Source organism: Cnephaeus nilssonii (genome assembly GCF_951640355.1).
Source record: "Cnephaeus nilssonii genome assembly, chromosome: 22".
NCBI lineage: Eukaryota > Metazoa > Chordata > Mammalia > Chiroptera > Vespertilionidae > Cnephaeus > Cnephaeus nilssonii.
In genome coordinates, this window is record NC_137093.1 from 2623536 (window position 1) to 2650843 (window position 27308).

The following is a 27308-nucleotide window of genomic DNA, read 5'->3' on the forward strand; positions in this document are numbered from 1 at the left end:
CCCCTGCTGGCCTCTGAGGCGCCCCCTGCTGCAGGGCCTCCCCGTCTGGCATCCTGCCTCGCCTTTCCTGTCCCCAGGCGTCTATGCTCACCAGCAGTTTGTGGCTGTAACGCCAGGTGGGGTTCACGTAAAGATCCTTTCACAGCTCATTCTTTTTGTTGTTGTTAATCCTCACCTGAGGATACTTTTCCATTGAATTTTAGGGAGAGTGGGAGAGACAGGGAAAGACAGAAACATCGATGTGAGAGAAACACATCGATCGATTCCTCTTGCACATGCCTTGACCAGGGCCTGGGCCGGGGAGGAGCCTGCAACCGGGGTCCGTGCCCTTGACTGGAATCAAACCCGGATCCTTTGGTCTGCAGGCCGATGCTCTATCCACTGAGCCACACCGGCCAGGGCCAGCTCATCCTTTATAATTTGTGATATTTCAACCTCTCCTCCACTGTCGGATAATCTCTCCTAACAAGGAGGTTTCCCAGGACCCCTCTCCCTGCCCTCCTAGGGATGGGACGTCAGCTTACCACACCCAGTCTGGAGGCGCCAGTCTCCGATCGGAATGCCGAGGGCTTGGCACACGAGGGCGTAGGCCTGGATGGCTTGGCAGAGGACAGTCCCGTTGTCCCTCACGCTGCACAGGTCATACACGCAGCTGTGCACGAAGGCCGTGGGGTCCACCACGGTGCCGCACTCCCACAGGGGCCCGTCCGTCTTGTTGAGGAAGCCGCAGTAGTCGGGGCCGAAGTACAGGGCCTCGGTGGCCGCGTCGCACTGCGTGCAGTTGTCCACGCAGCCCGAGTCGCACAGCCACTCGGCGTGGTAGACGCGCCAGCTCTCTCCCAGATCCAGCACGGACATGGCCGGCCTGCCGTCCGGGCGGAGGAAGTCGTCCAGCGGGTTCTTGTTGTAGTTCCCACAGAGCCCGCATGTGGAGTTGGTGTAGGAGCCGGGGATGGAGATGGAGGCGTAGTGCTGGCCATCAAACGTCACCAAGAGCCCAAAGTCTGTTTCCACGGCCGTGGACATGCCACTCTGGTAGATTTTCACGGCCCCCAAGTCTAAGGTGATGGGCAAAGAAGTCACCAGATCATTCACCTGCCAACAACAATGACAGCAACAGGCAGGTGAGCCAGGGCCGGGCCATGGTTCCAGCCGTGTCAGGAGGGAAGGCAGCGACTCAGCGCCACAGGGAGCACGGTGCCCCACTGCCTGGGAACCCTCGAGGCCCGCTGGCGTGGGCCAGCTGAGCACTGGGCGTCCCCGAAGCTGCGACAGGCGCGCATTGCTAGTGCCACTCCGGACTCCTCGGTCCGGGTAGCTGTCCCTCTTCCCGCTGGCTCCAGGGCTAGCTAGCTTCAGGGCTTTCCTTGAAAGACTAGTTGCCTCGTGTTCCCTCTTGGTCCCTCTAAAGCCAATCTTTAAATCCAGCTGAAGTCACCATTTTCCGTTCTGCCCTCGTGCACTCAGCACTCCGGCCTCCCGCCGCGGACAGCGTGCTGGAAACTGCTCCCCCCCTTGAGTGTCGAGACTGCCCCGGTGTTATTTTCCAAGTGTTTTGCCCTGTCACTTCCTGGTATCAGAATTATTCAACAACAAACGTGAGCACTATGTTAGATGTTGAGAAATAAGGAATAAAAAGGTGATTGCCCTGCCTCTCCCGAGCGCTCAGTCCCCGGGGGAAGAGGGCCAGGGATGGTACTTATAATACACGGTTTGAAGTGTGTGTCAACACGTAATCCAGCCTGGGGAAGTCATAGAAAGCTTTCCAGTTGGAATCAAGTCTAACCTGGGTCTTTAAAGATAAACAGAAGTGGCCAAAGGAAGGGTGGGGGCAGGGAATTCTGGGACAAAAGAATAAAGGCAGGTGGAGCGGACATGGGGTGTTACTGGGCTGCAGAGAGAAGGGGTGGACAGAAATGAGGCTGGAGACGGGGGCGTGGCCCACTCACTCAGCACACACGGACTCGGCCTTTTATGGGTACTAAGCCCTGTCCTAAGAGCTGGGGTTACCAACAAGTGGAAATCCCTCATCGTGGAGCTTATATTTCAGTTGAAGAGACCAACAGCAAACAAAATAAATAGGAAAAAATATATAAGTATGGCAGAAAAATGTTCTGCAGGAAATAAAGCAGGGAACGGGGGTCAAAAGTAGTAGGAAAGAGGATTTCTAATTTCAAATAGGGTCGTCAGGGAAGACTTCGCTGGGAAAGGGACATCTGAGATGAGGAAGCAAACCATGCTGTCACCTGGGGTGGAAGTGGCTCATGAAGAGTGGACAGCCAGGCCCTGAGGGGGACGTGCAGGGGCTCCCCGGGCCTCAGGGGCCAGTGTGACAGTAATGGAGAGAGCAAGGCAATGGCAGATAATGCCAGAGAGAGAAGAGCAGCCAGAACAGGCAGAGCCATTCAGCTCCTGTGAAGACCTCGGCTTTGACTGAGCAAGACGAAGTCAAGAGGGTGCCTAGAGCAAAAGATCAACGTGATCTGACTTCCATGTTTAGAAAATGGCTCAGGCTTCTGTGCTGGAAACAGGCCTTGGAGTGCCTTTAAAACTGTGTTTTAAAACCAACAAAATCCCACAGAAATGAAACCCAAAAAACTTGGATTTCCAGAGAGAGAGGGGTGTCTGCTAGAGACACAGGCAGCCTTTTAAAGGGCCAGTACACAAAATCTCATTTGCAGCCACTCACCTTGGGCTCAGGGAGAAGCAGACTAGAGTCTTGTGAAGAAAGACTGCAGGTTGTGGCTCTGGGGAGAGAGCTGAAGGGACGGCCACCAGGATCCCAGTGCTGAGTCCCTGTCCCACACCACAGACACCAACTTTCTTGGGTGGAACACTCCCCTCCTTGCAGCGTCAGCCTGGGGTCTGCAATAGCCCCACCCCCTGAACTCCCTCTTACCCCACCCTACAGAGCATGTGCCCTGCTGAGGAGTCAGTTGCCTGGGCCAAGGTGTAGAGATCAGGACAGACTCAAGGGGTGTCAGTGAGTGAGTAGTGTGGCTTTGGGGTGGTGGGCTTTCTCTTCACTTTCCCGTGACACTGACTGGCACCTGCACTTCATGGGAGATCTGCTAGCCCCACCCTCCCGACTCCTGGTCACCACACACTGCTGAGCATGGGTTGCCCAGGAGGTCTGTACAAATCCAAGATGGACTGGGTTGTGTGGCTGTGGGGCAGGGGCCACCCCCCACCTTTCCCGAAGCCTCATCTGCACCTCACCCTCTGGAAAGATCCACTAGCCCCACCCTCAAGACTCCTGGTAGCACTGCCCTACCAGCCTAGGACTCCTGGGGAATCTGGGACAGGCCGAGCTAAGTAACTCCAGGATAGAGGCCATCATATTTCCTTTCCTCACCTGACGGATGCAGAGCCTCCCTTTACCTGGCTAAATCTCAGTCTGTTTGGGCCTGATTAACTCTGTTGGCATCACCCTGATGACTCTCTGCCCCAGCACAAAGGTCTGTGGGCACATGGCAGGCAGCAGCTAGACTGGGTGCCTCCTGGGACTTTGGCTGAGTGGCCTCAGACCCAGCACCTGCACTGAGCTTGAGCCTGTATCAGTTTGGTGAACACCACTCACCCCGTCTGGTGACTCACTGAGAACCTGCACCAGGGACCTTGAATTCCACCAGAAGCTCTTTTAGTGACAGAGCCAAACAGGTAGCCGGCAGCAAGGCAGGTGTAGGCAGATCTCGGGGTGTCTTGGCACTTTTGCTGATCTGCCCACATGCTCAGAGCTGATGGAACCAACCTTGATGTGTAGTTTGGTCATGCCCACACACACCAAGGCCCAGCAGAGGCAGCCACAAAGTGTAAATAGCTTTGTAGCTTCAAACAGGTTTCCCAGGACTAGTCACAGGCAGTGACTGACATGACCACCAAAGTCCCTCCCAAAGGCCAGTGGCCAGCTTCAGACAACATCAACGTAGAATCCAATTAGTTTCATAAGTGGGATATCCAAAGGGAGATCTTGACAGGCATCAGACCCTGCAGAGGCAAATTCCGCCTCCTGTAGTGAGCACCTGCTCAACAGCTCCTTCACTGTGTCTGGGGTCAATCCTCACAGTGCACTAGCCCATGTTTACCCCACATGTGAACAGGCCAATAGAAATCAAGACTCAGTAACAACATGAGGGCTCACATAACTCATACAAGAGGCATGTCTAGACAGCACTAGATGATCAAGGAGACTGCACCATTGGGCCCCATAAGACATTTACTACATAAGGCCACACTATCAAGAGAGGGAGAGATAGCAGATCTACCTCGTACATAGTAATAAAACACACAGAGAGGCAGCCAAAACAGGGAGACAAAGAAACATGTCCAAAAAGAAAGGCAGAATAAATCTCAAGAGAGAGAGAGAGAGAGAGAGAGAGAGAGAGAGAGAGAGAGAAGCTAAATGAAATAGAGGCAAGCAATTTGCCAGACACAGATTAAACAAAAAAAGGTTATAAGGATGTTCAAAGAACTTAGTGAGAATTTCAACAGCATGAAAAAGGACATAGCAATCGTGGAAAACAACCAGTCAGAAATGAAGAATACAATATTTGAAATAAAGAATACACTAGAAAGAATAAAGAATAGGTTGGATGAAGCAGAGGATTGAATCAGTGATTTGGAACACAAGGGAGCAGAAAACACCCAATTAGAGCAGCAAAAGAGAAAAGATTTAAAAAGAATGAGGATAAGGTAAAAGAACTTTGGGACAACATGAAATGTAATAACATTCACATCATAGGAGTATCAGAAGGAGAAAAACAGGAGTAAGGGGTAGAGAACCTGTTAAAAGAAATAATGGCAGAAAACTTCCCTAACCTGGTGAAGGAAAAAGTCACCTGCTCAACAGCTGACTGTTGAGTTCAAGAGGTTCACATAACCAAAAGAGATGAACCCAAAGAGACACACACCAAGACACATCATAATTGAAATGGCAAAGATTAAAGAGACAATCATAAAGGCAGCAGGAGAGAAACAGTCAGTTACCTATAAGGGGGCTCCCATAAGACTGTCAGATAATTTCTCAACAGAAGCACTTCAGGGCAGAAGAGATTGGTATGAAGTACTCAAAGTAATGAAAAGCAAGAACTTGGATCCAAGACTACTCTATCCAGCAAGGCTATCATTAAAAGCTGAAGAAGAGGGGAGAAACCAAGATGGTGGCATAGGTAAACACCTAAACTGCTGCCTCACACAACAATTTCAAAACTACAACTAAAAGACAGAACGGACATCATCCAGAACCACAGGAAAGCTGGCTGAGTGGAAATTCTACAACTAGAAGGAAAGAGAAAAGCTCACAGAGAATCAGAGGAGCTGCAAAGGGCTGAGGTACGGAGACACACGTGCAGAGAGGAAGGGCGGCTGAGTGCCTGGCTGGCTTTCTCTGGTGGGAGGGAGAAGGAAGCTCCTGACTGCACTGAACCCCAGTTCTGACTGCACTGAACCCCAGTTCCGGGCAAAACCCTGTGGACCCAGGCTCATACGGGGGGTGTCTGGACTGTCAGGTAGAGAGAAAGGCACACGGAGACTCGGAGACTCGGGGGAGCCGCGGCGGGCAGGGGTCTGGAGGTGCGCGCATGCAAGTGCACATAGAGAAGATTGATTGCTGAGGTTGCCACTGGCTTTCCCTAGAGGGAGGGAGTTGGAAGCTCCCGACTACACTGAATCCCAGTTCCAACTGCACTGAACCCCGGTTCCGGGCGAGCCCTTGGGGACCCACGCTCTTACAGGGGGAATCTGGACTGTCAGACGGAAACTCAGGGGAGCTGCGAAAGGCAGAGGTCTGGAGGTGCGCACGCAAGTGCACGCAGAGAGGACTGACTGCTGAGTGTGCCACTGGCTTTCTCTAGCTGGAGGGAACCAGAAGCTCCCGACTGCTCTGAACTCCAGTTCTGGGTGAGAATCTGGGAATCCAGATTCATTGGGGGAGAAACTGGACTGTCTGGCAGCGGGCAAAACTCGAGGGTGACTTTCTCTCAGAGGTGCTTGCAGCGATTACCAAGGGACACTGAGACCCAGGGGCCTCATAGGGCAGGGCTGACGGGCAGCCAAGACTGTCTGCTCAGCCCTGAGACTCCGCCCCATCCAAGCTGAGCACAGAAGCTTTTGCAATTTTGCAAGTCTGGTCCCATAAGGCTGTCTTCAGCACAGAAGTTCTCCCGGCATAGACACAGCTGATACTCACAGCCAATTGGCCTGGAGGTCAATTCCTCCCAGTGATACCAACAACAATCAAGACCTAACTACAACAAGGCTGTACACACAGTCCACAAAGGGGTGCACCAGGAGTGTCCACCTCAGGTAACTGGGGAGGCAGACCCACTGAGCCATATAGGACACCTAGCACACAAAGCTACCCTACCAACTCAGGGAAGCAGCGAAAATGCGGAGACAAAGAAACAGATCACAAACGAAAGAAATGGAGGAAAACAAACGATTGTATATAGAGTTCAAAACCATGGTTATAAGGTTTTTCAAGAATTTCCTAGAAAAGGCCGATAAATTTAGCAAGACCCTCAAGGATATGAAAAAGGACCAACTAGAAATTAAGCATACACTGACTGAAATAAAAAATATTATACAGAGACCCAACAGCAGACTAGAGGAATGCAAGAATCAAGTCAAAGATTTGAAATACAAAGAAGGAAAAAACACTCAACTGGAAAAGCAAAAAGAATCCAAAAATTTGAAGATAGTGTAAGAAACCTCTGGGACAACTTCAAGCGTACCAACATCAGAATTATGGGGGTGCCAGAAGAAGAGAGAGAGCAAGATACTGAAAACCTATTTGAAGAAATAATGACTGAAAACTTCCCCCACCTGGTGAAAGAAATAGACTTACACGTCCAGGAAGTGCACAGAACCCCAAACAAAAGGAATCCAAAGAGGACCACACCAAGACACATCATAATTAAAATGCCAAGAGCAAAAGACAAAGAGAGAATATTAAAAGCAGCAAGAGAAAAACAGTTAGTTACCTACAAGGGAGTACCCATACGATTGTCAGCTGATTTCTCAACAGAAACTATGCAGGCCAGACGGGAGTGGCAAGAAATAGTCAAAGTGATGAATAGCAAGAACCTACAACCAAGATTACCCAGCAAAGCTATCATTCAGAATTGAAGGTCAGATAAAGAGCTTCACAGATAAGAAAAAGCTAAAGGAGTTCATCACCACCAAACCAGTATTATATGAAATGCTGAAAGGTATTCTTTAAGAAGAGGAAGAAGAAAAAAGTAAAGATAAAACTTATGAATAACAAGTACATATCTATCAACAAGTGAACCTAAAAATCAAGTGAATTAAAAATCTGAGGAACAGAATAAACTGGTGAATATAATAGAATCAGGGGCATAGAAAGGGAGTGAACTGATAATTCTCAGGGGGAAAGGGGTATGGGGGGTGCGGGAAGAGACTGGACAAAAATCATACACCTATGGATGAGGATAGTGGAGGGGAGGTAAGGGCAGAGGGTGGGGTGGGAATCCGGTGGAGGGGAGCTATGGGGGGAAAAAGGAGAAACAATTGTTATAATCTGAACAATAAAGATTTATTAAATTAAAAAAAATAAAAGCTGAAGAAGAAATAAAGAACTTCCTAGACTCCCCCAAAAGAAAAAAGGCTAAAGGAATACATTACTACCAAACTAGCATTGTGAGAAAAGGCACTGCTTTAAGAAGAAGAAGAAATATGTTTAGAGAGGAACATAAGTATAAAGAAAAAAATGACAATAAATAAGTCCTTATTGATAATAACCTAAAATGTAAATGGATTGAATGATCCAATCAAAAGACATAGGATAGCAGTGTGGATAAGAAAACATGACCCATATATATGCTATCTACAAGAGACTCACTTCATAACAAAAGACTCACACAGGATGAAAGTGAAGGGATGGGAAAAATTTCCATGCATATGGAAATGAAAAAAAAACAGGGGTAACAATACTTACTAGTATATCTGAGAAAACAGACTTCAAAACACAGGCCATAGCAAAAGACAAAGAAGGTCACACTGCATAACACTAAAGGGATGGATCCAACAAGAGGATGTAACTTTGGTAAACACATAGGCACCCTATATAGGAGCACCTAAATATATATATATATTTAAAACTCTTGAAGGACTTAAAGGGAGACATTGACAGCAACAGCCACAGTGGAGGACTTTAACACATTGCTGACATCACTGGTAAGTCTTTGAGACAAAAAAATCAACAAGGAAACAGCAACTTTAAAGGACACAATGGATCAGATGGGTTTAATTCATCTTTCCAGAACATTTTATCCCACAGCAACAGAACATAAATTCTTCTCAAGAGCACATGGAACGTCGTCAAAGACAGACCTCAGGCTGGGACACAATATAAGCCTTACCAAATTCAGGGAGATTGGGATCATATGAAGCATCTTCTCAGATCACAACGGCATAAAACTAGAAATCAGCTACAATAAAAAAAACACACCTCAAAAACATTCAAACATGGAAGCTAAATAGCATGCTGAATGGGTTGCCAGTGAAATCAAAGAAGTAAAAAATGACCAGCAAACAAATGAAAATGAACACACAACAACTCACAATCTATGGGACACAGTGAAAGCAGTTCTGAGAGGAAAGTTCATAGCATTTCAGGTCTACCTCAAGAAGCAAGAAAAATCTTGCATAAGCCATTTAACCCTACATCTAAAAGAACTACTAAAAACCCCACAGTAAGTGGAAGGAAGGAAATACTAACGATCAGAGCAGAAATAAATAATATAGACATGAAAAAAATAATACAAAAGATGAATGAAACCAGAGCTGGTTCTTTGAAAAGATAAACTTGATGAACCTTTAGCCAGACTCATCAGGAAACAAAGAGAGAGGACCCAAATAAATAAAAGCAGAAATGAAGAGGCGAAGTAACAACTGACATCACAGAAATCAAAGAATAGTAAGAAAATTCTATAATCAACTATACACCAATAAATTGGGCAAAATGAACAAACTCCTAGAAAAACACAGTCTTCCAAAACTAAATCAGGAAGAACCAGGAAACCTGAGTAGACGGGTATTAACTAATGAAATTGAAGTAGTAGTTTTTTAAAAATCCCAGCAAACAGGAGGAAGTGAATTTTACCCAGCATTTAAAGAACTAGCACTTGTCATCCTCAAGGTATCCCAAAAATCCAAGAGGCGGGCCGACTTCCAAGCTCTCTTTACGAGGCCAGCATCACCCTCATTCCGAAACCCCATAAAGACACGACGGGGAAAGGACCAGCTGCGTGTCCCTCACTAAAGGCTCTCCTCTCATGGAGGCGGCTGCCGACAGAGGTCAGGGTCTGCCTCGGAGCAGCACCACGGGGCAGTCTCTGGGTCCTGCAACAGCCCCCCAGCTTCTCTGCGTTGGGTCTTGCCCCACGGAGGCCGGAGGCCGACTCTGTCCCAGGCCCAGCACAGGCGCTGGGATCGCCAGCTGACAGCGTCTTCCTGGCATCAGTGCTGATGTACCCATTCTCTCACACAGGTCCCCGAGTCTGTAGCTCACAGTGCTGGGAGCGGCACGCCAGAGAACCCCGCCCCGCCCCCGCGTGGATCGTGGATCGTATGTCATTCCTCCATCTACATATCCCAGAGCCTTCACTCTCGGTTAGCCAGTGGCTGGTGAATCTCCCCTCTGTGCCTCCAGTCTTCTCCCAGTATTCTAGCCATTTCCCTCTTTGGGGGTGTCTCCCGGCATGTGGGCGGAGACATGGTTAGGAGCGAGAAGTCCAAGCCTAGGGCTGAGAATGGAAAGAGACTCCGGTGGCGACGGCAACGTGGGAATGAGCAAATACTGAGGACCCACAGCGTGCCAAGCTTTGTACGCGAAATCGCATGTGTGGTCCTTCTGTTCGTCCTCATGGCAGCCTCCGAAGGCCCCGGTCATCTCCCTCCTGCAGGTGAGGAGAGTCAGGTCCAGGGCTCGAGGGACGGGGAGGGTCAGGCCCTCGCCCTAGGCTCACAGCTGTGTTCTCCTCCCCTCACGACCACCCTCCAGCCCCAGAGTCCTGCCTCCTCGACAGCTTCACCCATTTTACGAAAAGAGAAAATAAAGCTCAAAAAGGCCACTCGTGGCCGTCGTGGCTCAGGTGCTGAGCAGCTCTGACCAGGCCCGGCTCCTCTCCACCAGATGCTCACTGGCTCCCGCTTCTCCCGGAGCCTGAGGCCTCGGGTGCACCTGGGGGGTCCCCGGGAGGGGGGACGGGAAACCCATGAGGGCCGGCGGGAAGGTGGTGTTTATTCTGTGTGGACTCTGTCTGGCGCCCTTGGTCCCCATCGGCACCGATAAGCCGACCTCGTTTATGTTGCTACTGAGAACGGTTCGAAGGGGAAATCCATAGTCAGATGCAGGCCCTCCCTGTGGGGAGAGAGGGGGCCTCCGGTCGCAGGAACAGCCCTCGGGCTGCCGCCCGGCCGCCTGTCTGAAGAAGCCCGCTGTCTTGCGGGCGGGTGGCCCTCTCCCCTGCTTCCTGCCCCCTTCCTGTCTGTCCCCACTTCACCCGGGTGGGCGCTCTGCCATCGCCCGGCAGCCGCCCCCGGAGAGCGGGCTTATTCAGAGAAACTTGGACGCCATTTGACAAGAGGAAAAGGAAGCCATTGTTAGCTTGCAGGTGGAGTCACATAACCTTTTCTGTCTAAGACATTTACATTCCCATCCAGGCCTCCCGTTGCTACAGAACATTAAGACTCTGCCGACGCCGGGACGCCGGGAAAGAGCCGCGCAGCCAGCAGAGCTGCTGGCCTGAGGGGACGGGCGCCCTTTCCGTCTTAAAAAAGCCTGACTGTGAGCAAGAAAGACTCTCCTTCAGAAAGGGGAGGGGGAATCCAGCCTGAAGCTGCTTTTTGCTGCAGATGCTGTGCCCTCGCCCCCGGAATCAGCAGTAGGGGGTGCTACTGGGCTCGTTCCAGCTGGAAAATGCGAGCCTCCATCCAGAGGACACGCACAGGGCCCAACACTGTGTGACCTCCCCGGGGACTCTCCCGCACCACACCTCCGTCTGCGGGGAGGACACAACTGTCCCCGGAGCCTGGCCCAGCAGCAAGCGAGTTGGGATCCAGCCACAGCGAGAGCGCCCTGCCCCCGGGCCTGCTGGCTCCGGAGCCCAGGAGGGCGGCCAGGAGGCGGCGTTCGCTCCTCCATCCGCCTCTGCTTCAACATGCTGCGTCCCTTACAACGACAACACTCTTTTTAAAGAAAGAAATCCCAGCCTTGGCGTCAGTCTGCTCGCAACCTCTGTGATGACCTCCCGGTCGGGGATTCAGAACTGCACGCGGTTTCAGCCATCAACCCCTCGGGGTCTTGGTTATTGTTACTGGAACAAATATCTGGTTGTGATGAGTCTTCACGAGCAAACAGGAAAACTGGGCCCCACACGCTGAGGAGCTGCGTCCCTGCACCTGCCCGACCAGGACGGCGGCAGGGCTATTGCCCCGACCAGACGGACCAGCAGGGCGCGGCCGCGGCACCAGGCTGGGCGAGGGCTCCGCTGTCGGGGCGGCGGCGCTGGGCTCTCCCTGCCCCGCTGACTGCGAGGCCACAGGCTCCCCGGGCCACCCGCGCGGGGCGCCTCTGAAGACAAAGGACGTTGGGAGGTTTCTCTCTGAATGCCGCAACAGGACGGGGTGGTGGGAACTGTCCATCGAAGCCTGCACTGGGGCGTGGGTGTGCCTTTGTGTTTTCACCACCTCCGCCCCGTGGCCACGTGGCTACCACTGTGCCAGCCAGGCCCACGAGAAACAAAGCCACGCTCTCCCCAGGTGCTCCTGAGCTGGAACGTGTGTGTGTGTGTGTGTGTGTGTGTGTGTGTGTGTGTGTGTTTAACGGGAACCAGGACCACAATGTGCTCCAGACGCCCAGCAGACACTCACGGCGGTAACGAGGCGCCCAGGTCCGCTCCCCCACACGCAATGTATGTAACGCAGTCACGAGCTGCACGAGCTCTGTGCGAGGCCGGGAGAGCCGAGTCCCGCGGTGCCAACCGGGCCTGCGTTTCTGGGAGCCCGCGCGCCCGCCCTGAGCCGGGAGGTGTCTCACCTTGACTCTCCCGTAGCTCCCCTTGGGGATGAGGATCTTGTAGCCGTTCACCTCCACGGAGAGCTCCCTCAGCGTGGACACGGCCTTGCCGGCCCGGCGCTCGTTCTTGGCCTCCACGCTGAAGAAGGGGAGGTGGGCCGCCCGCACGCAGTGCCGGGCCAGCAGGTAGGCGCAGGAGCCCTGGAAATGGAAGACGAAGCCGTCGAAGGTGCGGTAGTGCGGCTCCCCGAACACCACGCAGGTGCCGGTCTCCACGGGGCTGCAGGAGGAGAACTTGCCTTTGGGCTCGCACACCTCGTAGGGGCTGCAAGCGGCCTCCTGGCAGTAGATCTCGTTGTTGAAGTCCAGGCAGCGGCACTTGATGGTGCAGTTCACGTCCTCCCAGAACACCTCCCCTCGCCGCAGGAACTGCCCTGCGACAAGGACAGAGAGCGCATCGGCCGAGGCCTCTCCCTCCGCCCGGCCTGGCCCGGCGCTGGACGGTGCGCACCCTGGACTCCACAAAGCGCCTTAGGAGGCAAGTGTTGCTGCTCTCCCCCGACAAGTGAGGAACGAGGCTTAAGAGAAACTGAGTCACTTTTCCAAGATCACTCAGCGGGGAAGCCAGGGTCCACGCGAGTCCGTCCGCATCCAGCCGAAGCTCTCGGCGGGCCCCTGTCTGAGCCCGCAGGAGTGTGCCTTCTCCCCCAGGAGCCTGGCTCACCAGGGACAGCAACACTGCTGGCCGGTTCCCGCAGCCGTCTGCTGGGGGCCCAGAATACCCAGAAAAGGTCGACAGCATGAACCAGGAGTCAGATGTACACATGCAAATCCCAGTCTTCCTGGGAAGATTCTAGAAAGGGCTGACCTCTGAGTTGGCACCTCCAAGGCTCATAAATCCTGCAGACACTAACTTACAACTACAAACGTCCTCTCTCACTCTAGGCCCTGCCGGGTCCCGTGCTTCCCCGTGCTTTCGGCCTCCATCGCGGACAGAATCGCGGACAGAACTTGTCCACAGGATCTAGGTCAGGGGGAGCCTGAGGTGGGGGAGCAGAATGGTTTCAAGGGATGTGTTAATTTTTTAAAAATCCTACCTAATAAAATAGTAATATGCAAATTGACCGCACCTTCGCCACGCCCAAGCCACGCCCATCAGCCAATCAGGGCGAGTATGCAAATTACCCAACAAAGATGGCGGTTAATTTGCATATGCTGAGGGAGGGAGGAGTGAAGACTGAAGACAACTGAGAAGGAAGAGGGAGGAAAAGCGGAAAGCAAGGTGGCTGCCAGAGGGAAAGCCCGGGCGGGGCGGGGCGGGGCAGAGCGGGGGCGGGGCGGGCGGCAGCGGCGCGTGGGTGCAGGCGCAGTGGCCGCAAAGGCGACGGGCCACTTGCAGGATTCTTCCTGCAAATGGGCTACTAGTATATTTATATTGACTTCAGAGAAGAAGTGAGAGGGAGAGAGATAGAAACATTAACGATGAGAGAGAATCATCGACTGGCTGCCTCCTGCATGCTCCGCACTGGGATGGAGCCTGCCACCCGGGCCTGTTTCCTGACTGGGAATCGAATTGTGACCTCCTGGTTCATAGGTTGATGCTCAACCACTGAGCCACACTGGTCGGGCTAATTTTTAAAGTATTCACTACTATTTATTTGGTAGACAATCAGTCTTTAAAACCACTTTCCTAAATAAATTATCTCCCCGATCAAATTTTTGAAATTTGCCCGTTGTTAATATCAACCTTCAATTGAAATAGGAGCACCTCAGGGCTGAGGGCTGTGAGAGTCCTTGGTTGGGGGTGGAGTCAAGAGAACTGGGCAACCTCCATGGCTGCGGCCTGAAGCCCATCTGCCTCAGCTTTCCCACCTGTGAGATGGGAACAGCGCAGTTTCCTCTCCCTGCCTCCTGGGACCGAGATACTGTGCAGAGCTGGCGCACACTGACGGAGGCAGGGGCATTTGTAAACTGAAGGAAAGATGGAAAACCAACATTAAGAAATACAAATAATGCCGTAGACCAAGAGTAAATATGGTTTGAGGTGCCCAGCGGCCCTCCCCGTCCCCGCCCGGCGGGAACAGCTCCACCTCAGCAGGCGATGATGGTGATACCTGCCGAGCAGAGGCCTCCAACGGGGTGACAGATTGGCTCACATCCCAGCAGGTCACAGGCCTCAGCTGCAAAAGGCCCTTCACCCACAGCCTGGCCCCCGCCCAACAGCAGCCTCCAGCTGGGTAGCTGCCAGTCTCCGCCTTGTCGGGCTTTGGGGGGTGGGAGGCGGGGGGATGCCTTGGGATAGAGGACATTTGGGCCAAAAGGTGGGGTCGCTGAGATCATTTTCTTTGCAAAATGATGAACTAATAAACCAGCTCCGCTCACACTTCCCTCCTCACCCAGCACCCCAGGCCCTCAGACTGGTGCTGCCCAGTGGCACATGGAGTGCCCAGCATCGGCGTGGGGTACGGAAGTCGTCCGGGATAGGGACCCCGCCGTGACTCCGGGGAGGAGTGAGGTGGAGGTGGTCTGACGCAGCTGGCCTGTGCGTCCGTCACCACGGCCAGGGGCTGTGGCCACCACCCGCCACTCGGCTCTGCGAGGAGTGGGGGGGCGCGGCGCTGTGGCCACAGCCAGGCCGCGGAGGGGAGACCACGGCCTGTTGGGTCTTTTCCAGACGCTGAGCGAAGCTGCGTCACACTCAGGGCAGGACCACCGGAGCCCCGTGCTGCGCTCCCACAATCCGTCTCAGCCTGGGGACCTCGCCGCCCGCAGGCCCAGGGGTCCGGGCGGCCGGCCTGACACTCCTTCCCCGGGGGCCTGGGCAGAGCACGGGCTTCAGGCCGCTGGATGGGCTCTTCTGGGTGTTAAACGACCCGGAGCTGGGCCCGGAGAGCGCCCCGAGGTCCCGGGCTGCCGAGACGCGCGGGTCCCCAGGAGGGCAGGAGGCCTCCGGACCTTCATCCCAGCCCTGGCCTTTCAGGTCTGACACCCGCACCCTCTGCCCGGCACCGGCCGGGTCTGTGCGAACACGACTGCAGCCGCCACCCCGTTCCCAGCCCAGCTCTCTGTCACCCCGTTCCCAGCCCAGCTCTCCGTCACCCCGTTCCCAGCCCAGCTCTCCGTCACCCCGTTCCCAGCCCAGCTCTCCGTCACCCCGTTCCCAGCCCAGCTCTCCCCACCCCGTTCCCAGCCCCGCTCTCCGTCACCCCGTTCCCAGCCCAGCTCTCCGTCACCCCGTTCCCAGCCCAGCTCTCCGTCCGCCACCCCGTTCCCAGCCCAGCTCTCCGTCACCCCGTTCCCAGCCCCGCTCTCCGTCACCCCGTTCCCAGCCCAGCTCTCCGTCACCCCGTTCCCAGCCCAGCTCTCCGTCACCCCGTTCCCAGCCCCGCTCTCCGTCAGTCACCCCGTTCCCAGCCCAGCTCTCCCCACCCCGTTCCCAGCCCAGCTCTCCGTCAGTCACCCCGTTCCCAGCCCAGCTCTCCGTCAGTCACCCCGTTCCCAGCCCAGCTCTCCCCACCCCGTTCCCAGCCCAGCTCTCTGTCAGTCACCCCGTTCCCAGCCCAGCTCTCTGTCACCCCGTTCCCAGCCCAGCTCTCCGTCACCCCGTTCCCAGCCCCGCTCTCCGTCAGTCACCCCGTTCCCAGCCCAGCTCTCCGTCAGTCACCCCGTTCCCAGCCCAGCTCTCCGTCAGTCACCCCGTTCCCAGCCCAGCTCTCCCCACCCCATTCCCAGCCCAGCTCTCCGTCAGTCACCCCGTTCCCAGCCCCGCTCTCCGTCAGTCACCCCGTTCCCAGCCCAGCTCTCCATCGTGGAGTGGGAGGCCGGGCTCCGGCACCTCCGCCTCACAGAGCGGCCAGCACCGCCTGGGCCCTCGGAATGTTCTGGAGAGCTGCGGTGGCCGGATGGCTGAGCGCGTGGGTGGATGTTTACTAGTTCTAGTCTATCGGCTCCACTCCTCGGAGCAGCAGTGTGACAAACCCGTTTCCGGAAGACTCTCAGACACACGCGCAGCAGGAGTGTGCAGCCGGTGCCCCTGGGCCGCTCTGCACCGAGGGCGGGGTCCCGGCTGACGGCACGGCCGCCAGGAGCGCCCACAGCTGGCTCCCCGCGTCCAGCGGCGTCCCCTCCCCAAATCCCGCCGCTTCGCCGCGGGCGGGTCTCAGGAGAAGCTGCCCCGCAGACGGACACACGCCCCCTTCTAGCATGCGCTCCGGGCTGATGTCCTCCCGTGGGGAGGCGGCGCTCCAGGCCCCCCCCAGGTCCGCCGCCCGGCCCGGTGCAGGGGGCGGGCAGGAGCGGGTGGAGGGACTGTGGGAGGGGAAGGACCAGACAAGGCTGATGTGAACCAGGGCTCCCTCCCTCCCGTCCGTCCCTCTGGCTGGGACGTCTCTCAGGACCCTCACCCACGTGTGGCTGTTCCACCCTCACCCACATGGCTGTTCCACCCTCACCCACGTGTGGCTGTTCCACCCTCACCCACGTGTGGCTGTTCCACCCTCACCCACGTGTGGCTGTTCCACCCTCACCCACATGGCTGTTCCACCCTCACCCACGTGTGGCTGTTCCACCCTCATCCACGTTGTGGCTGTTCCACCCTCACCCACGTTGTGGCTGTTCCACCCTCACCCACGTTGTGGCTGTTCCACCCTCACCCACGTGTGGCTGTTCCACCCTCACCCACGTTGTGGCTGTTCCACCCTCACCCACGTTGTGGCTGTTCCACCCTCACCCACATGGCTGTTCCACCCTCACCCACGTGTGGCTGTTCCACCCTCACCCACATGGCTGTTCCACCCTCACCCACGTGTGGCTGTTCCACCCTCACCCACGTTGTGGCTGTTCCACCCTCACCCACGTTGTGGCTGTTCCACCCTCACCCACGTTGTGGCTGTTCCACCCTCACCCACGTTGTGGCTGTTCCACCCTCACCCACGTGTGGCTGTTCCACCCTCACCCACGTTGTGGCTGTTCCACCCTCACCCACGTTGTGGCTGTTCCACCCTCACCCACGTTGTGGCTGTTCCACCCTCACCCACGTTGTGGCTGTTCCACCCTCACCCACGTTGTGGCTGTTCCACCCTCACCCACGTTGTGGCTGTTCCACCCTCACCCACGTTGTGGCTGTTCCACCCTCACCCACGTTGTGGCTGTTCCACCCTCACCCACGTTGTGGCTGTTCCACCCTCACCCACGTTGTGGCTGTTCCACCCTCATCCACGTTGTGGCTGTTCCGAGCAGCGACCCATGCTCACGCCCCAGGCCACCAGCTCACAAACCGCGGTGTCGCGGACACAGGCGGCGCTCTGGGTCTGAGGAGCCCGCTGAGAGGTGGCCAAGGAGGACGGCGGAAAGTGTCTGCTCTCAGGGCCAAAACGCCTGCCCGTCACTCTGACTGCGTTGCCATGGAGACAGGAACAGCCTTACCTCTGGAGGTGCAGCCGTTGGCCGGGTCGATCTCCTTCCCGTCCACTTTGAAGGCCCAGCGGCCGGGGACGTTGACGTTCGTGGTCTCCTGGATGTTCACGATGTCGGGGGTGCGGGACCCCGGCAGGCTGAAGAAGTTGCTGAGGTTCCCGCCGTTAAACCCTGCCTGGAGCGCAGACGGGAGCGCCTGAGCACCACACTGCCCTCACCTGCCACACCTGCGCCTCGGGGAAGGCGGCCTCTTCCCGCCGCACCAGGTCAGGGCCTCAGGGAGGGACAGACTAGCCCCCAGGCTCCACGGCCATCGGCCATGGCATCCTTCCCTCGGGAAGAGCTCTGGGCGGGACTCCCTCCAGGACCCCGGGGCATGGCAGAGTGCAGTCAGGGCCTCCCTGTGCCCTCACTCCCCCGAGACAGTCAGGGGCCCCCCACCTGTGCCCTCCCCTCCCCCAGACAGTCAGGGGCTCCCTGTGTCCTCCCCTCCCCCAGACAGTCAGGGGCCCCCCACCTGTGTCCTCCCCTCCCCCCGAGACAGTCAGAGCCTCCCTGTGCCCTCCCCTCCCCCAGACAGTCAGGGGCCCCCACCTGTGCCCTCCCCTCCCCCGAGACAGTCAGGGGGCCCCCACCTGTGTCCACCCCTCCCCCCAGACAGTCAGAGCCCACCTGTGCCCTCCCCTCCCCCGAGACAGTCAGAGCCCACCTGTGCCCTCCCCTCCCCCGAGACAGTCAGGGCCCCACCTGTGCCCTCCCCCTCCCCCGAGACAGTCAGAGCCCCACCTGTGCCCTCCCCTCCCCCAGACAGTCAGGGGGCCCCCACCTGTGCCCTCCCCTCCCCCGAGACAGTCAGGGCCCCACCTGTGCCATCACTCCCCCGAGACAGTCAGGGGCTCCCCACCTGTGCCCTCCCCTCCCCCGAGACAGTCAGGGGCCCCCCACCTGTGCCCTCCCCTCCCCCGAGACAGTCAGGGGCCCCCCACCTGTGCCCTCCCCTCCCCCGAGACAGTCAGGGCCCCACCTGTGCCATCACTCCCCCGAGACCTGTCAGGGGGTCCCCGCCGCTTGCTGTCCCCGTGGTCCAGTTGATCTCATAGTAATTGAAGAGCGTGAATGTATAGGAGCCGTCAGACACCAGGACGGCCTGGAAGGTGTTCACCTGCAGGGGGACGGAGGGCTGTGACTCCCGCGGCCCAGGCAGCTCCTGCCTCTGCCCGCCCTGCCCAGCAGCTCAGGGTGCCCCCCTCGCGCTCTGCGTCCTCGGAAGGTGTCCTCGCCTCCCGTGGGAAAGGCGGGCGTGTGGGCAGCGCGCCGGGAAGAAAGACGCTGAGAACCACCCAGAGGCCGGTGGGGCGCCCTCAGGCTCCGACTCGCCTCAGACAGAAAACGCGAGCCCACTCCGCTGTGCTGGTGTGCCAGCGCCCAGATGGCGGCAGGAGGGTCAGCTGCAGGAAGCGTAGGCCGGGAAGGGGCTGAGCGCCTGGGGAGGCAGGTGGGGGGCAGGTGGGGGGGGCAGGTGGGCGGCAGGTGGGGGGGGGCAGGTGGGCGGCAGGTGGGGGGCAGGTGGGGGGCGGAGAGGCGATGACAGAGCTGTTACAACGTGTCTCTCTCACTTCCCAGAGAGCGCTGGGGAGCGGGCGCCCCTCACTGCGGACAGGGCAGCGGAAAGTGATTTTCCTGGAGCACTTTGTGGGGGACACTGCTCCCTCATTGAGCACTCGCGCATCCATCACCTTATGAGACCGAAGCGCTGCCCACTGCGCTGAGGAGGCAGCTGTATCACTTAAATCTGCAAAGTTCTCAACACTCATCTGTGACCCAGACCGGCACCGAGGCGGGCGAGGTGGGCATTCCCATCTCAGCTGAAAAACCGGGCGTTACGGGAATGAGTTCCTGGGAACCTCTCAATGGCCCGGCCCGGCCCGGCCACGGAAGGCAGGATTCCGCCGGAGGCCCCGGCCTCGTGCAGACGGTCTCCGCGCCCAGCTGTCAGGACGGAGGCGTCGTGTGCACGCACGTGACCTCGCAGACAGCTGTGGAACCGGCTGTGGCGAAGGCCGCCTTCTCCGCTCCCTTTGCCAACCCCACCCCGACGCACATTCCGGGAAACTAAGTGGAATGGAAGGAGAGGCTGCTTTGACCTTTGCCATTCGCACCCAGCATCCCCTGCCCGATACCGTCCCGCCGGCGTTCTGTCCGACGCAGAGCAGCCCCCATCCTTATCCCGTGTGGTCAGACTGCGCAGAGGATCCCGGAAGCCCCAAACCGCCCTCCCGATGGTCCCGGGGGGCAGGCGAGGGGAGAGCAAAGAAAAGCCCTTTTTGTCATCGAGGACTTTCTCCTCGAGCGCTGTGGTTGACACAGCTGATGGCTTTAAGATAGAGTCGCCGGTGTATGCCTCCAGTCTTGGCTCTGCTCAACCGCAAAAGAAAGTGGGGCAAAGGTGCGTAAGCAGTCGGCTAAAGATTGCCTAAGGTCACAGCGGGGTCAGATTCAAGGCACGGGCACAAAGTCAAGGTCGCAAGGTCACACAAGGACTAAGCTACATGCCCCCAGACCGGGCTTCTCCTCCAGGAAGTGGATTCCTCCACCTGAAACCGAGTTGGACAGATCCGTGGTCCAAGCAGCTCTCAGGCGCAGCCCCTGTCTGATCCCAGAAGTCACGCAACCAGCCAGCCGCCCACACCTCTCCGGAGGCCCTGCCCTCGGCACCTCGCGGTTCACGCTCACGCGCCTCTCCGTGCACACCTGCCCCACGTTAGTTTTAAGACTTCTCCAGACCTGTTTTTGTAAAACCAGGCTTTCAATTCTTAAAACCCCCTTATACTCCAGATGACTCCTAATGACCCTGAGGAGGCAGCCGGGAAAGCGGCTCGGGATTCAGTGTTCGGAGACGTCAGCTTGCACCTGCCCTCCCTCCTCTGAGGTCCGCTCTCTCCGTCCCGCTGGCAGGTCACCTGGCCTCTCCGGGCTGCTCTCGCCTGCAGGGAGCGTCCTGCGAGGCCGAATGAAGGCAGAACCGGCCTCGCACAGAGCCGAGCCCGGAGCGAGCCTTCCGTGGGCATCAGCTCTCCCTCCTAACCAGGTCCCGGGCCCTGCCTCCTGCTCCTCGCTGCTCTTCCTTCCTACTGCGCCCTGAGACCCTCCGCCTCTTCCAGGCCACCCAGGCCAGGGCGAGGGCCTGCGGCGGACGGTTCCTCTGAGGAGGGGGCCTGGGGGGAAGGGGAGATGGAAGAGGAGGCCAGTTTCAGGACAGGGACAGACGGACATGGCGGCAGCCCCGTGGGGGTTGTGCTGTCTTTTTCTCCAAGGAGCTCAGACAGTCAGCTGTTACCTCACTCATCCTGGCTGAAGGAGTTCTCACGTGGTCCAGAAATTTACTTCCAAGTTCAAGCCAGAAAATACCTAAATTATCTTGCCATTTTTATTGTCAATGGGAGCTTTTTGAAAATATGGTGGCCAGCATTTGGTGGGCACCCTCCCTTTCCCCTCCGCGGACACTAAGGCCATGCTCACGCCCGAGCGCTGTGAGCACGAGGCTCAGGGCGGCCACGCCCGAGGCGGCGGCCACATCCCTGCACCCGGCGAGCAGGGGGATCGCCTGCTCCTCCGAGGGCGTTCCCAGCCTCTGCGCCCCGCCGCTCTGCTCGGCGCCTTGCTGCGCCCAGAAGCCCCTGGCGATGGAAGGGCCCAGGCCCAGGTGCTCACCTCGGGGCGGCCCGGGGTCGCCAGCCCAGCGCGTGCCCACCTCTGTCTCCAGCTCAATCGTGTCTGTTCCGCCCAAACAGCTGACCCATTGCCAAGGACACGGGAGAGCAGATGGGACAGAAACAGCCCTCGGAGAGCAGAGGGCCGACTTCTGAGGGCATTTGCTGCTGGAAGTCACACAGATGAAGGCGCATCTGCTACTTCACAGCTCTCCCAGGGGGCAGCCTGACGCTGCTCCGGGAGGGAGGCCGCTGGCTGCTCCGGGAGGGAGCCTGCGTCGCTGCTGCAGCGCCAGAGCCATCTTTCTGATCAGACTTTTGTTTAACATCCTCGGAGCAGATGTTAAAACTTTACTCAGGAAATGCTTTAATTGCCCCATTAGCATCAAATCTGAATGCCAACCCAGGTCGCAGTAAAAGGAAGGTCCCAGCACAATGAAATAAGTCAGGTCCTTTGTGCCCAAACCAGCACCCCGATTCCTGGTCCTACGGGGGGAAAAGGACAAAAAAAAAAAAAGGAAATTAGCTGATGAAGCCAGGCAGCGCCTCAGGCAAGAACAGAGGGACCTTGGGCTCCTCAGGGGCCCTGGCCGTGGGCGGGATCTGGTCTCTGCCTGAGTCCCTCTCCTGCGAAACAGACGGGCCACGCTTAGCGGCGGGGGGTGCACAGCCTCAGAAATACCGCGCTGCCTGCACCGGCAAAGTTGCCCCTTCGCCCCCTGTTGCCTGGAAAGTGGGGGGCATGACTCGTCAACTGAACGCGAGGCAAGGGACGCTCCTTGGCTCTGACAGCCCGGCTCCTCGGGGAGGCGAAGACAGACAAGAAGCAGGCGCGGGGACACGGAAACAGAAAACGTGGGTTATTACAGGGGTGGTGCTGCTCCCGCCATAAAACGTGACTTCCTCCCAGGTCACAATGAAGACCCACGTGGCCGAGAAGGCTGCCATGTCCTTGAAGTACTTCCTGATGTCCTTGGTGGCTCTTTTCAAGATGGCCGGGTCCATGGTCTCTCGGTAGTAGATCTCGCCGCGGATCCCGTTGTGCACATCTGCCCAGAACGGGGCGATGAAGGCCCTCCCGTCCGTCAGGGGGAAGGACTCGGGCGTGAACTGGCTCACCAGCACATTGAAGGAGACGACGCCGTTGTTGTTGACCTAAAAAATAAGGCAGGCTTCGCATGGCGGGTCTGTAACCATGACAACGCTCCAGCCTAACCCCACACCGACAGGGCCTGATCCTGCGAATGGAAACCGCTTCCACCGAGTTAGAACTCCCAACATCATTCAGCCGGGAGGTCTGTTTACCTCAAACTCATCGATTTACTTCCACTTTCAACTCGCCCTTAGCTGCATTTCTTATTCATAATCAGTCTCCCTTCATGTTTTTGATCCTATCTCTGTTTACATTTATCTCATGCGACTCAGGTGTGTGTGTGTGTGTGTGTGTGTGTGTGTGTGTGTGTGTGTGTGTGTTCTGCCAGGCAGGGAGTGATGTGGACAAAAAGAAGATCCAGAGTCACAGGAGAAATAAAACATGGAAGAGAAACGTTAAATTAAAAGCTTGAGGAGCTCCGTGTATTAGACCTTGATTTCTGCTCTATGACAAGAGAGGGCGTCAGGAACAGAAAACCACATACTTCCTCCTCTACCTCCCGTCTCAGGACACAGCCCGCCTCCGCATGAGGCATTTAAAGGACTTCTAGGACGTTCCAACCACCTGCTCCGTCTCCTGGGGGATTTTCGTGATTCGCCAGTGCATTCGCAAACTTGTTAAACTACAAAACCTCACTGCAAACCACGAGCAGTCTGTGCACTCGGGAGACACAGGTCTGTCTGCACCTTCTTCTCCAGGTGCCACAGCCTCCCCAGCACCAAACCCAACCAGCCAAACGATGCCCTGAGCACACAGGTGCCCAGAGAGCTCTGCCAGCGACGGTACCGTTTCTTCACGCGTGTCTGCCCCTGGGCCCTGTGGCTGTCTCAGACACCAGGAGGGGGCCAATTCTGCCAGCGACGTTTCTGTGGCAGCTGGCTCCCCGTGTCTGTGCCCTGACTCCGCTCCCAATCGGCTGAAAGCCCGAGAACAGCAGACACACACTTCACGCCCCCAGGGAAGAAAAAGGACCCAGCTCCGAGTGGCTTTCCATCTTATCGAGGAGCAAAGCGATGTCCATGGCTCAGAGCTGTATTGTCCTGCCTGCTGCGAGCATCCGCCACTACGTACCCCTCGAGCTCCGCAATCCTAAAATCTACCAGTTCACGCGTTCTCCAGCCTGCCAGGGGCTGCCCGCAACACCCCTCCTGGCTGGGCCGGCGCCGGGGTTCAAGGGTTCAGTCCTGACACACAGGGAAGCGCAGCGCGCGGCGCCGCCTCGCACTTACGTAGACGGTGCGGTAAGGCACGCCGAAGAAGAAGACGGGGATGGCCAGCTTGATCTCGGGGGAGCTGCCGTCGTCCACTTTGGGGGTTTTGGTGTCATTCTGCCAAAACGGGTACATGAGCTCCCGGGGCTGAACTGCCAAGAGAGGCGGGGGTTAGACGGACGGCAGATCCCTCCCCGGCTGCCTAAGCCTCTTCCCTCCCACCCACGGGCGCCGGCTTCTTCCGGAAGCCAGACTCCCTCTCACTCCCTGAGCGCGCTCACCCCGCACTGCCTTCCGCCCCGGGAAGGGGAGAGCGAGGCCTCTCCTCGGAGCAGCCGGCCCAGGCTTCAGCCATGCTTCCGGACATCGTGGCCAGAGCCATGCTCACGGCCCTGCCCTGGCCCTGAGGCTGGGCAGCCGCCCTGCACGGGCTCTCAGAGCCTGAGCACCTCCCGGTCCCCCAGGGCTTAGGCAGCTTGGCCCTTGGCCGGGGGGCGGGGCGGGGGGCGGGGGGGGGGGCAAGGCACAGAGAAGGCGGCTCGTGGCTGCGCCGCCCCCTCGTCTCCAAAGTGTCCCCACCGGTCTTTTCCCGAAAGGAGTCCCCTCCCTCTCTGCACCATAGGAGGAGAGCCCAGGCCCCGGGGGAGACAACGGCTGGGCTGGGCACGCTGGGAGGAGGGTGTGCAGAGCTGGCCGCCAGTGGCCCTGGGTGAGTCCAGCCCCGGCGGGTGGCTCTCTGCCAGCTCCGTCCTCAAAGGGCCGCGTGGGGTCCTCCTGGGGAGGCGCTGGGGCCGGAGGGCTGTGTGGAGGAGGCCGAGGGCTCTGACTCTTCAGCCCGGCCCCTGAGCGACAGCTGTCACCACCTGTGTATGTGCCTGTGTGTGTGTGCGTGCGTAGGTGTGTGCCTGTATGTGTGTATGTGCCTGTGTGTGCGCCTGTGTGTGTATGTGCCTGTGTGTGTGGGGGGGTGCGCGTGGGTGTGTGTATGTGTGTGCGTGGGTGTATGTGTGTGCGTGTGTGTATGTGCCTGTATGTGCGTGGGCGCGCGCGTGGGCGCGCGTGGGTGTGTGTATGTGCGTGTGTGCATGTGTGTGCGTGCGTGCGCACGTGTGTGCATGTGCGCGTGGTGTGCGCGCGTGTGTGCGCGTGCATGTGCGTGTGTGCATGGGTGTGTGTGGGTGTGTGCACGCACATGGGTGTGTGTGCATGTGCATGTGGTGTGTGTGCGTGTGGTGTGTGTGTGCGTGTGCGTGCGTGCATGGGTGTGTGTATGTGCGTGTGGTGTGTGCGCATAGGTGTGGTTGTGTGTGCGTGTGTGTGTGCGTGTGTGTGTGCGCATGGGGGCGTGTGTGTGCGTGTGTGTGTTGCCCTGTTTAGCGATAGAAAGTAGACAATTTTCCAAGGGTCTGCATACAGGACTTGACCACGGCCAATGAAATAATCTACATTTGGGTGTAACATTTCTCTGCCTCCGTCCTCTCTTCTCTTGAACGAAAATGTCCTTTCTTCCTGCTTTAATTGTTAGTCGCCAGGGGCAACGGCAAATCCATCGGGGCTCTCGCCTGCCTCTGTCCCTGAGGCCCCTGTCGCTGCGATCAGACGCTGACGCCCTGCGAGGTCAGCCTCTCCTGGGGCAGCCCAGCGGGCGCTGATGGGCCGGTCAGTGAGCAGACAGCCCAGGGCAGAGGGGTGCAGTGGCCGGAGGGCCGCGCGGACGCACCAGGCTGGGCAGATGGAGAGCCCCGCTGCTTCCCAGGGCGAACAGCAGAGGGGAGCCGGGGGAGCCGGGAGAGCCGGGCACACCGACCATTAGGGCATCATTGTTCCCCAAGCCCCGTCCGGGGAGCCACCCCGTCACCCTGTAGGAGGCGCTGTAGCTGATTCAGTCACGGTTCCCCGGCTGGCGTGCTTTGCTTACAGTCACAACCGGGAGGCAAAAAGGGGTTCTTGAACGTTTGTATTTGCACAGAAGTAACACATTCAAAATGCCTAGGAGGCAGGAATTTTTAAAAAACCTGTAATCCCTATTGTGGCATTATACACAGTTACTTATTAAACTTGCAAGGTGATAAACTTTCTCAGGTTAATAATGATAAAGCAAATCACATCATGGATTTATCCTGCATGAGCGACTGCTTACAAGTGATGCCCACGGGTGAACAGGCTTCTATGCCCACTGACCTGTAGTCACTTTGACGGGAAGGTTAACCGGCATGTGGCAGCCGTGGCCACCCCGCCTAGAAACGCCAAAGCCATCCCCCCAGGAGGGGGCAGAACTGGCCACCGGGCGGCCCCTCGCTTCTCTCTCTGCCCCGACCGGGGCCGGGGGGGGGGGAGGGGGGGACCTGGGAAGAGTTTTCTCTTCATGAGTGACCCCAACTCGTGCATGGCTTTGAACAGGAAAGACTGGACAGTTAACACTTTTTCAATTTTAAGAAGAATACAGATAATAAAGATATGTAATGTTGTATATGCTTAACAAATACTTGTTGGATAAAAAAGGTGCTTAATAAGAGGGAGTAGGTTTAACCACGGTAATTCCCCCTTGGAAGCCATCAGTGTTGTAAAACACAGCCTGTTAGCAGGTGGCCTGCTTGCTGCCATCAGAGTTCGTGACAGAGGGAACTCGCTCGCTTCAGGCTTCTCATTCTGCTCCCGGACCTCGGTGGTGCTTTGGCTTTTTCACCAAATAAAACGTACTGGCTTAGAGCAGGGGTGGGAGATGGGGGTCGGCACACTACACCCGTTTGCCTTTCCCCAGCCCTCGGAAAAGTCAGGTTTGTCGTCACGCCGGTGAACCGGACAGACAAACCATGCAAAGGAGGATGCCCTGCATCTCAGCGATAAGCGTTCCGATCCCTGTAGACTCCCACCTGTCTTTCCTGAAACCCAGAGCCGTGGGAAGAGGTGCCCGTGTCTTCCCGCTGCCTGGCCACGCCGCCGGCAGAGCGGAGACGGAGTCGCGGAGGCGATCCTGTTTGTCTCACGGCGGCTCGGGTTTCTGGCCGCGCAGAAGGCCCCTGACCCCGGGCACCCACGCCAGTGCCACTGAACCCCCTGATTTGGGCTAAAACAAGTGTATTCTTCCAGTCCCCACGCCTCAACGGGGATCAGTCACGAGGTCTGGGCAGCACACACACCTGCCCAATACGCTTTTAATGAAAATAATTTGCATTTTCTGAAAGACCCATTATCATGGGGCGATCCAGTCTATACACACGGTGCTCACAGTTAAATAAGAAAAGTAGGGATATAAACAAACATTATTCAGCGTTACTGTATTTTGCTTTTGACAGCAAAACTTCATTTACATTTTTGTCGCATCTGCAGACACAGGTGGCCCTGACAATGATCGCTGCACCAAAGCGTCTCCGTGTGTCCGAGCGCCCGGACCGGGCTCCCCCGCAGGACTCACCTCGGTGCTGCACCAGCGCGAAGAGGAAGGAGACCCAGATCCGAAGGAACGGCGAGTAGTTCATCCTGGAACGTCAAACAGAAGGGGAAGCCCACAGCTTGCCGGAGCCCCGGGACACCGGAGGCTCAGAGGGAGCCCGGCGCTCCCGGGCCGTCACGGGACCAATTCCCAGGAAACTCCGCGGACGGCCCCAGTTCAATGTCCATGAACCCATTAGACGCCCCCGAGCCAGCTGGGACGTGGGCTGAGCTCACGCCGTCACCGGGAGTTACACAGCGGCCCTGGGGCAGCCGAGGCGCGGGAAGCCGCGCTCTGGCCCCAGCGGCGAGCAGTGGGCGGCTCCAGGCGCAGGCCGTGCCGTCCCCTC

General features: G+C 57.3%; 1 protein-coding gene across 1 annotated transcript in view; it reads right to left on the reverse strand.

Moving 5' to 3' along the window:
- TECTA (tectorin alpha) overlaps positions 1-27005 on the reverse strand; it is a gene marked incomplete at its 5' end in the record, with an annotated part of 113983 nt that extends 86978 nt beyond the window's left edge. The window contains 7 exons of the mRNA XM_079762838.1: positions 525-1095; positions 12059-12471; positions 17462-17627; positions 18477-18614; positions 22030-22317; positions 23545-23678; positions 26942-27005. Coding sequence (XP_079618964.1) covers positions 525-1095; positions 12059-12471; positions 17462-17627; positions 18477-18614; positions 22030-22317; positions 23545-23678; positions 26942-27005 — 1774 coding nt within the window. The remainder of the gene's footprint in view (positions 1-524; positions 1096-12058; positions 12472-17461; positions 17628-18476; positions 18615-22029; positions 22318-23544; positions 23679-26941) is intronic.
- Positions 27006-27308: the final 303 nt, after the last annotated feature.